Consider the following 10,985-nt stretch of genomic DNA (forward strand, 5'->3'; position numbering starts at 1 on the left):
ATGGTGACCAGAAGTAATTGACTCATTTCACAAACTACAGCTAATTCTCCTTTATCTGTTTTAAATGCAAAGCACATTTGGATATATTTGTTTCTTATTATGTACATGCACAATTAGAATTCATTTTATTTAACTAAGTTAGCTAAAAGCTGTCTAAAGCACAGGGAATTATGTTTCTTAAACATTAAGAATCTAAGCTGCATAACTCCTTAAATAAATGCATGTAGATGTGTCCCCTCCTGCCTAAAAAGAGGTATGACCAAATTAGACCAATTAGAATCAACTTTTCTTTAGGAAAAATAATTAAGCACAAATGCAAAATAAAATTAAAAACAATTATTTAATCAGGGTTTCCTGCTCACTGATTTAAGTCATGATTAAAATTAATAATACAGTCACTCAGATTTCAGTCAATCCCTCCAGCATGGACCCATCCCAAAGGGTTGCAGAGTCCCAGTCTTCCCCCAGCATCTTCAGCACATCCAACTTCACTTAAGACCTTCTGCTCCCTTCTTCCAGGACTAAGATTGAGGTGGATTAAGGCTTACAAGCAGTCATGTTCCTGCCACCTACCACATCCTCCCCAGGGAAAGCCTAGGTGCCAAGATTTTTCTGCTGCTATACCCCAGCACTCTGCTCAGGAATGAAAGAAAGGTGCCTGGGAAGGAAGCAGACCCTTACTTCCTATCCTAAACAAAGCATCTCACTAAGGATGGAGTCAAGATGACGGGAAATGTAGGATCCAAAATACCTTCTGATGCTCACTAACACTTCCCTACTGCTAGTGAACTTTGTCCTTAAGTACTGCACATGAAGTGCAGTACTTGTTCCTTGTTATTTTCAGCAACTAGTAGAAGTTTTCCACTTGCAACACCTGAAAAACTGGGTTATATTATGGTGGCCAGCTTCTGTTTAACTGCTCTCCAATGATCACAACTGAAGTACTGGCATTCTCAACAGAAACCCTGACCACTCTACTTCCTCTACCCACCTTCATATATCCACTCAGAGCAATTTGGCAAACCAAATTTCCCTTTTCCTCTTTTACAGCTGAAACACACCAAGCCAAACAGAAAGAAGTTCATAAGGCTTTTCTTCCTCCCACTTGTGTCCTTTTGCGCTTTTTAGCTACAGCTCGGGAAATATTCTACTGCATAAACACTGTTTACTAACTTCAACATTTTTTTCTTGTGTAAAAAAGCTCAGCATGGAAGCAAAAAATTTAGTATGAGAGTAAATGGATTGGGAGCAAGTACTACTTCAAAACGCAACCTTATACCAAGAATACAAAAAGCATAAAGGATTATTTAAGACTGTCATATTTCCATAATCTCAATTCTTAAGGTAGCAAAATTCTATAGAACTAACTTTGATCATGATGCACACATATATGGTAGTGTTTCCCAGGAGTCACAACAATATTTTGCAACCATTTAGGATTATCAGGCTCTAAGAAAACCCAAAGAAATGTAAGGACTAACTGCAGACCACAGTTATTACTAACAAGCAAGTTTACTTCAGCTTGGTGGAGAAAAAAAATTACCTGCTGAAAGAAAAAGCAAACCAGAAAAAAACAAACAGGGAAAAAAAAGAATGAGAAAAATAACAAGCTTTTTATTTGAACAGAGATAATAAATAAAAACATGCTGTCCTTATATTGATTCTCTCTTCATTTAAAATGGAATAGGTTAATAGGAAATTCCATTCCAGGCAGAATAAAACAGAATTAAAACAAAACAGTTGGCCAAGGACTAATTTACTCTATTTGCTACAGCACTCGCCTTTTAGAAAACCAGATTCTAACAAGGATCTGTACTAAAAAAGGTTTCCTTTTCCCTTTCTCATTTGGACATGCTACAAGATCTCCTAAGCATTTGGCATAAGCATCAGATTACTATGAGAATCACATCTTCAACAAAACCAGCAATAATATCACAAGCTAGAATTTGTGTGTATCACTGGCACAACATTAATATCAGACAACACCTGCTCATGCTACAGCCAGCCTAAATAACCTCTTATGATTGCTGTGCTCATTCTGAGTAGAAATATGCCATCATTTTTAAATATAAAAAGTGTTCCTGTTCTTCCCTGCCCCCATATAAACTGCCCAAATCCATAAAATTTTTACAGTTGAATTATAAAAATCAACAAACTTAATGAGAACTTACTGTAAAAGCAAATAAAGTAGCTGAGGTTTTACACTACAAGCAAACAACAGAAAACAACAACTCTGGAAGTTTTAATACGATTCAGGTTGCTTTTGTGTTCATGGACTAATATATTGTACGTAGCATACAGATACAACGTGGCATCTAGAAGCATTTTCTAGACTGGAAACTTAAGGAAGAAATAAACTGTACCTTTGTGCTACAAAGGTATACAACAACTACCATCACATTTTAGGTAACAATAAATACAAATTATACATATTTATCAAATTCTAGGAAAAAAGTTACCAACAAAATTTGCTACCCATACAACATAACTTTTCAAAGACTGTCAAATACAAGGCATAAGTTTATTTACTATTTTGCCATCATATATTAATTTGGACTCAAATCTGAAAACCGAAATTTGCATTCCCGTGGTGTTAATTCAAAGCTCTATTTGGCATTCTATTTTGCTTTTAGCAGAGTATTGAAAGCCAACAGCACAGACAAAAAATAACTTACAAAGCATCATGCTTAATCACCAGACACTATAGCACTGCCCAGTGAGCCAACCATATCCTGGGCTGCACCAAAAGCAGCGTGTCTAGAATGTGACAGGAGGGGATTCTGCCCCTCTACTCCACTCTGCTGAGACCCCACCTGGAGAGCAGTGTTCAGCTCAGGGGCCTCAACATAAGGACATGGACCTGCTGCAAGAACCCAGACAAAGGCCACAAAGATGATCAGAGGGCTGGAGCATCTCTGCTATGAAAACAGGCTGAGAGAGTTGGGGTTGTTCAGCCTGGCGAAGCTCCAGGCAGACCATACAGCACCCTCCAGTACCTAAAAGGGGGCCCTATAAGAAAGCTAGACAGACTTTTTACAAGGGCATGAAGGGACAGGACAAGGGACAGTGGCTTTAAACTGATACCAAGTAGACTTAGATTAGATATTAGGAATAAATGATTTATTTTGAGGGTGGTGAGACTCTGGAACAGGTTGACCCTCTTGCAGTTGTGGAGCTGGGCCTACTGTATCCCTGGAAGTGTTCAAGGCCAAGCTGAATGGGGCTTTGAGCAACCTGGTCTAGTGGGAGGTGTCCTTGCCCATGGCAGGGGGTTGGAACTAGATGATCTTTAAAGTCCCTTCCAACCCAAGGCAATGTATGGAATCTCTTCTGACTCTCTGCCTTGTCGTTCTCCATTTACCAAACAGCACTTTGCAGGTATGCGCTTCAGTATTTTTAGTTACGCACATAAAGCAACTGTCAAGAAGTCAAGAAACTTCAAACAGGAAATTGTGTGACTGCAATTATGTGAGCTGTGGCACACGATTCAGTCATACAATCACACATACAGTATGTAAAATAATACCGCATAACAGTACTCCTAAATTCCTGATAACATCTACTGCAAGGCTCTTAAGTGACCACATATACCACATGTAAGTTATGGGTATATAAAACAACGGACAGAATTAAATACATTTACAAGCTACACTAAAATGCAAACAAGAGATAGTTCTTATACAGTAGAAATGTGCAGGTGCAACCATACTCAAGTCCATCCCAGTCTTTTCATTTCAAAACCTCAAAACATAAATTCAAATCAATACAGCAAAGCCATGAGGCCACTCCAGATCAAGATACAGAAGATAACATCCAATGGAAAATGTTGCTGCAATGTTGCAGCACATTTTAAAAGAATAAAATTTTTTAAAAAATGTTATTTTCACCTGTATTTTCCAAGTAGTCTCTTTTGATACTGACAAGGTATTGCCATTTTTTTAAAAATGAGTTTGTGCAATAGTTATATATACCAGAGCTTTTCTTTTTTGCTTTTTTCCTATTAGAGATTCAGAAAATATTTTTAGAACTTCCTAAAGGTTGTTGCAGGCTTCTGCTCTTAATAAACGAGAATGTTCAAATGCCCATGTGAGACATGAGAGCTGATACCAGACCTTCAGAGGTGAGGTCAGATCAACCACGGCACATGCAGTACACTCTGTGAAGGCCTGTACTTCCAAAGGCAACAGGGACATAACTCTCACAGGAGCCAACCAAAGGGATTTTAATCCACAAACACGAAGGCCAGGCTGGGAAAGAAGCTCTGCACAAGCGCCAAATGAGCTGTATCGGTAAATATTACCCACTCAAAATTGGCATCAGCAGTGATGCAGCTGTGATCCAGTATATGGGCCAGCAGCCCTGTGCATTGCTCCAAAACTCACAACCTCCGTTAACAGCACAAGGTATCACAAGTTTAGAATTGATGACGGCACAGGCTCCTATAAACACACTACACTGCAAATACAGCATGCTTATTAGTTCGATCTAGGATCAATCTTTCACATATATAAGCCAATGTCTATGAATATACCGATGTATTTATATTCCAGGGCCTACTGATTTCCGGCAAAATACTTCATTGTAAAATGTATATACATAAAGTAAGATGTGTTGATAACATCTCATAAGCATGAATGCAAAACATAAACCCAAGCATGGCAGCTTATGCTCATTTTCAAAGAGAGCTACCTAGTGAGGACATACAATTAAATGCAACCCGGGAACACCATGCAAATACAATACGTTATAGTACCAGGCAAACACCAAGGTTTTGATTACTTTTAACACCATAATCTGTATTAGAGGATGCAAATTACAGTATCCAGAAAAATCCAACAGCATGAGTTGTAAGAAAAAAATGTAAAAAGCATCATCATCATATTAAAAATGAGTTTCACAAAAAATATTTTTCTTGTCTCAGTGGAGGTACTCAAAGACCACCATTTTTTGTTAAAATAAAGATACATAATTTATGCTGCAATAATCATTTCAAGCTTGTATAGCAGGTATTTGAAATACACCCAAAAATATCCTGCCTATAGATATTACATGCATGCATATTCGTAACAAGAGTTGCAACACTGAAGAAACCTACTCTCAGTAAACTTAAAACTACGAATTTGGCTGGTGATTGTCATTTTTCTAACAGCTTTGGCTTCCCAGAGAAGATGAGCACAAAATGCCTGCCACTTTACTCAGCATCTTTAACATGTACCGTAATTCCTTCCCAGGTATTTTCTAGAGCATTTCACGTCCATCTACCTGCAGGAGCGTGTGCAAAAGTGACACAGAGTGATACAAGTCTGACAACTACTGGTGTGGAAAATGGAGAAACCGGACTGTGTTATACATTTTCAGGATGTCGAATCCCTGTTACCAAGCCCCTAACATTGCTTATCAACCCAAAAAAAAAAAAAAAAAAAAAAAAAAAAAAAAAAAAAAAAAAAAACACACCAAGAAAACCCAAAAAGCAAGCAAGCAACTACAGGAAGACCTAAAAAACAAAGAGTCCCCATCTTCGCAACTATTTCTATTTTAAGTTAGCAAGTTTCCTGTTTGGGCGATGACGTTTTGCAGATGCTACAAGAAATGCTACGTAGTATTCATTAAACTGGGGCAAATCAATTAAAATTATACAACTGCTCGGTATGCAAGTATCTGTGCATAAAAGTTCTCCTCCGCCACTAACCGGCGTTCAGCAAGTAGTTATTTTAGCTAAAAGCGCCGAGCAACTCACTTGCTGTATAACTGCTACATCTTGTGGCAACACATTTCAACACAAGGAGGAAAAGCAGACAATACCCGAAAGGGAACAGCGAAGGGACTTGTTTGCTCATAACCTTCATACAGATATTCCCTGCAAACACCCACAACACCCTGCTGTCGCTGTCGGTGTAACACAAGAGGGGAGGAGCAGGGGAGGGAGGAGAAAAATATTATCATCGAAGGCGTGATGGAGGACAGGAGAAAGTTGCAGTCATTCCGTGGCGGCCGCAAGGCGCCCTGTCACTTCTGGCCGCAAAACCGGCCGCCCCCGAGGGCGCTTTCCCCACGGGGACGAACCTCCGGTGTCGGCCCCTCTCCTTCCCACCTCCATGATGCCAAAAGTGCCCAACTCCCTCCAGCAACAGCGGCTGCATCCTCCAGCGCAACACTTCTACTTAGCCGCTGACGGAGGGGAGCCTATTTCGGGGAGGACGCAGCGAGCGGCCGCCCGAGGAGACGCGAGCGGCTGCGGCAGGCGGACGGCCCGGGGACGGAGGGAGCACGGAGGGTCCCCCTCCGCGGCCCGGAGCGGGGGGAACAACGAGGCGCCGCCGCACTGACGAGCGGGCGGGGGCGGCGGGGCCCCTCTCGCCCAGCGCCCGAGGCTCCGCTCACCGCCACCGGGCCCAGCGCTGACCCCGCGCCGCCGCCGGGGGCACCGGCCTCTCCCGCCACCGCTCCCCGGCAGCCCGGGACCGGCCTCCGGCGGCGGCGGTTGGGCCCCTCCCCAAGGGCCGGGCCCCCCGCGCAGCCCCGCGGCGCGCTGGTTACCTTCCTTGGGCGACTTGCCGAGCGGCGCGCCGTGCAGCTGGGAGGCCGCCGCCGCCGCGGAGCAGCCCTGCAGGCTCGGTGGGGACGTGGAGAGCCGGGACCAAGATGGCGGCCCCTCCAAACTTCCACTGCTACTTTGGACACTCATCAAGCTACTTTCCTGGAGCCCGGCAGCCGCCGGGGGCGGCGGGGAAGGCGGCGCGGCGGGGGGACACCCAGCGCCGCGCTCATGGCCGGGGGGCCGGCCCGACACCGGCGCGGGGAGGCCGCCGGCAGGGAGCGAGCTCCGGAGGCAGGCGGGGCGCGGGAGAGACGGGGCGCGGGGCCAGCGCAACCTGCCCGCACCTCTGCACTGCGTCGCCGCCGCCGAGCAGCCGCCTGTGTCTGAGGCCAACCTTCCCCGCTGCCGCCGCCGCTGCCGCCGGGGAGGGGAGGGGAGGGCGCAGGCGGGGAGGGGTCATGCGCAAACACGATCGCGAGCCGAGCGAGCGCCGCGCTCCGCCGGCGCCCAGCCGAGCCCCGCCGAGCCGGAGCCGCCCAGGGGCGGCCAGCGGGAGCGGCGCCAGCCGCGCACGCACCTGCCCCCAGCCCCACCGCGCCGCGCGGCCCGAGGGCGCCGGCCGCTCCCGCCTCCTGCCCCGGGCTGGCCCGCAGCCGCCCGCCGGCTGACCTCCCTACCCGTGCACGCCCGTTCCGCGGCGCTGCCTCCCGCCCTTGCCCAAGCGCGCACCTTCCGCGCCGCGGGCGGCCCTCCGTTGGCCGCCCCGGCCCAGCCGGAGGGGGCTCCCCTGAGGCCGCGGCGCTCCCCTCCGTCCCGGTTTCCTCGGCGGCACGGTCCGCCCGTGCCCCCGCACCGACCGCCGCGCCTTCCCCCGCGCCCCGCCGCCACGGCCATGGTGGTGTCGGGGCGGGGCGGCGGGGGCGGGAGCGGCGGCGGAGACGGTACGCGCGGCTGCAGCGGCCGGGGCCGGAGCCGCGCCGCCCGGCACCTCCCCGGCGTGCGGCCGCGCGGGGCGAGCCCAGCCCGCTGCTGCGGGAATGCGGGCGGCAGCGGTGGGGCTGAGCGGGCTCTTCCCGGCGCGGTCCAGGTGAACCTTGTTTTGGCAGCATCTCCGGGCGCTCTGGGGCGCCTGCTGCTTCTCAGTGTTCTTCTTTTCCCGGACAGGACTGTGTGGCAGCAGAGACTCGGGGCTACTCGGGAGAAGCTGATGCCCCGAGGGAGAAGGTTTTGGCCGCTAGTCGCAACCTGCTTCGCTGCGGAGCGGGAGCTCCCATCGGATGAACTGGAAGTCGAGCAGTAGCCATGTACCAGGCCCACCACCTCACCCGCTTCAACCACCAGGCTGGGGTTCCCAGCTGGGCACCAACGCCGACCTGGCAAATTTCTAAATTGCCTTGAGTTTAGAGACTAAAGTGCAAACTTAGCCGAATTTTTCAGTTTTTCCTTCTTTAAAATTAACATAATCATGACTGGGAATGTGAGATATATGGAAAGTCATTCAAAGCCTTTTAATTTACCAATGCAACTTAAGGATAACGATGACTTTGATTACTTAACAAAAAATCACGGGTTGCAGATATATTGCATTTTGTGTATATGAAGAATATATTCACCACTCAGGCATGGCGCTTATTTTGTGGTTGCAGTGTGGAGACATCCTGGCCATCTACTAACCTACTTTCCCCTCTATTTGAGAATGACAGGAATAGATTACTAATGTTGGATTGCAGCTCTGTGCACAACTCACATATTACTAATTCTGTCTCTTCCTTTTAAAGTGACATCTGTCAAATTATCTAAGATCTTCACCTCCCACAAGTATACAGCATAGCTGCAAATTTCCTTGCAATTTGGTATTAACTTAAAGTAAAAATTAGTATGTTTACTTGCTAAACAAGTCTGTTCCAGGACATATATTTAGTAACAGCTGTACTCTTTTTTTTCTTTTTTCTTTTTTCTTTTTTTTTTCAGAGAGAAGTGATCTGATATTTCAACAAGGACTTGCTTCTAAGGACTTGATCCTAAAGACTTCTCTGACTTTACCTAAGCAAGTCACATCAGGAAATTTCCAGTACTGGGGCATGAAGTAAAACAGTGCTAGTTCACTCTGACTGCAATATTAATACTTAGCAGCTGGCATAGAATATTCTTGCCAGGTTAAAACTAAAAAGTATTCGTAATTCCACAATCCATATGATAGCATAAGTGAACATGCACCTCGTTTCCTGTTGAATATATCCTGCTGCAGCATGCTGCTTTTAAAATCTGCCAAGTAAAAAGTAGTAAGTGAAAGAAATTGTCTCTTTGTTTATAGCCCTTTGCATCCACTTAATACTAACCCCTGCTATCCTTACAAAACCATACATAAGCAAGCATTCTTTCTGCCAGTTTTGCTTTGAAACTGTTGCCTACAAATCATTCCACTGACATAGTTGAGACTTCTTGTTTAAATAAATCATTACTTGCTTTGATTAGAGGAACGGGACACAATGAAGAAGATCCCATTTATTACTTCGATCAGACATGCAGTTTAACTATTGTAAAAATGCTGAAGTGTCTTTTTTTTGTCTATTTTCAAACATTAACACTATGAAAAATAATCATATCTTTGCCATCTCATAATGTGACAACACCTCATTGAGGGACCAGGAGTAAGTGGGCATGTACTGCAGAACTTCCCAGCAGAGCACACAGTAGCTGCTGAAAAATATGGGTTGAGTCTGCATTTTGTAGCATAGCAGAGCTGTATCTCTTGGTTTAATGAGTTGTTGATGTAGAGACTGAAAGCAGAGTGTGAACTATACAGGTCATCTCCAGATGAGACAAACCTATATAACTTCAAGAATACATGGAGCTGGGTATATTTCCCATCTTTAGTTTACAGAAAACCTACTTTCTTCTTAGTGAGTTAGACCTGACACTGATTTTAATGTACCCCTTTATTTGTAAAGCCACATTGCTTCAGTGTTACCAATTTAATAGTACCATGGCAGGAGAGAACACCTTCGTTAGTACCTTTCAGAAATTTCAAATTTCAAAATACTTATCAAATAACATTGTAAATGTACATAATGCTTTTCCTTGAATTTCCTGTCTTTATTTTGCAATAAAACTTTATGATCCAGTGGCCAGAGAGATGGTCTTTCTCTCACAGTCGTGAGCAGTCAGCATCACCTGCCCAAAATGTTAAAAACTAAATCCAACTCAAATAGTACTGAGTATTACTCTTTTTCAAAAATATAATAAATATTAAATCTTTCCTTCTAGTTTTTAGGAACAGGATAGCCAACTATCAAGGTTTCTTATGTGAACACTGCATGCCATCAACATCAGGCATAACTTGAGATAGTAGATACACAGAAATCAACTTTCAGTGGGATTGTACCGGATGACAATGAATAAGGTGCCACACACCTACCTACATGGGAAAATTTGATTCCAGGTGAAGCCCCAGACAATTCGTTTAGTTTTGCTAATTCCTAAGGAAGAGGACCTCAAAATTCAGATCAGAACAGAGAGGAGTGAAAAGCCTGTGTGCTGTTTTTCTCATGTGTCAAATGAAAGTTAGCAAGGTTTATCACAGTAGTAACTCTCTCATTGAGGATGGTTGAAGAACAGAAAAGCATAAGGAATTTTACTTATTCCAAAGATAAAAAAGCAACAAAAATCCTGAAAAACCTGAAAACGGTAAGAGCTTTCAACTTTGTCACTGGAATTATCTGTGCAAGAAAATTTTATCACAGTAAGTTCCCAATCTCTAGGAAGTAAGAGAAGTTAACTGGCAGATAGCAAAGGAAGGTACTTAAAGAAAAGTATTAACGGTCTGAATAGCGACAATAAGGAAGACTACAGCAGGAGTGAGTTTTTGAGACATCTACATTGCATCTATAAAGATTACTGTGCACTCAGGTCAAATGTCAATTAAAAATTTTTCACATACATCCTTTAGAGAACAAAGAGACATAATTTCAAACATGACACATAAAATCCAGAGTTTATCCCAGATGTTCTCAAGGAAGAATATGCTATGATTGTGGGACCAGTTACAGAGACATGGCAGTTTCTTCCCTATTCTGAGACCTTCACCTTCACTGTTCACAGGCACCAAATACAGTTTGGTGTCTTCATGAAAGATATGTATCTAATAATATCAAATAATACATGCTCTTAATAACTGCATATATCTTACTTCTCTTTTTCCCACCAAAGTCAATTTGCTATTAGCTGGCTTAGGTTTCATGCAAGCAGCAGATACTGCAATACCAAGGCGTAGCAACTGACCACACCAGGTAACTGATTATATGAATAATGTATGTTTACAAATAGGTCCCAAATAAGACCGTTTTAAAATTAAATCAGTAATTAGAAGAAAGGCCTCAAATTCACGAGATTATTGGAAGAAGTAGAGATAGAAGAGGAACTTGATTTAGCAGGCTGGTACTTTTAG

The 10,985-nt window shown here is 44.4% G+C and overlaps 1 protein-coding gene across 2 annotated transcripts in view; it reads right to left on the bottom strand.

The window, feature by feature from the left end:
• TLK1 (tousled like kinase 1) overlaps positions 1-7,393 on the bottom strand; it is a 68,806-nt gene extending 61,413 nt beyond the window's left edge. The window contains exon 1 of one of the 2 annotated variants that reach the window (XM_039554982.1): positions 7,268-7,393. Coding sequence is in view for 1 of the 2 variants with exons in the window: in XM_039554981.1 (XP_039410915.1) it covers positions 6,538-6,685 (148 nt within the window). In the remaining variant the exon portion in view is untranslated. Of the gene's footprint in view, positions 1-6,537; positions 6,818-7,267 lie in introns of those variants that run through there. The other variant, XM_039554981.1, reaches the window with a different exon arrangement.
• Between the last annotated feature and the right edge of the window lie 3,592 nt (positions 7,394-10,985).

This window comes from Corvus cornix, chromosome 7 (genome assembly GCF_000738735.6).
Source record: "Corvus cornix cornix isolate S_Up_H32 chromosome 7, ASM73873v5, whole genome shotgun sequence".
NCBI lineage: Eukaryota > Metazoa > Chordata > Aves > Passeriformes > Corvidae > Corvus > Corvus cornix.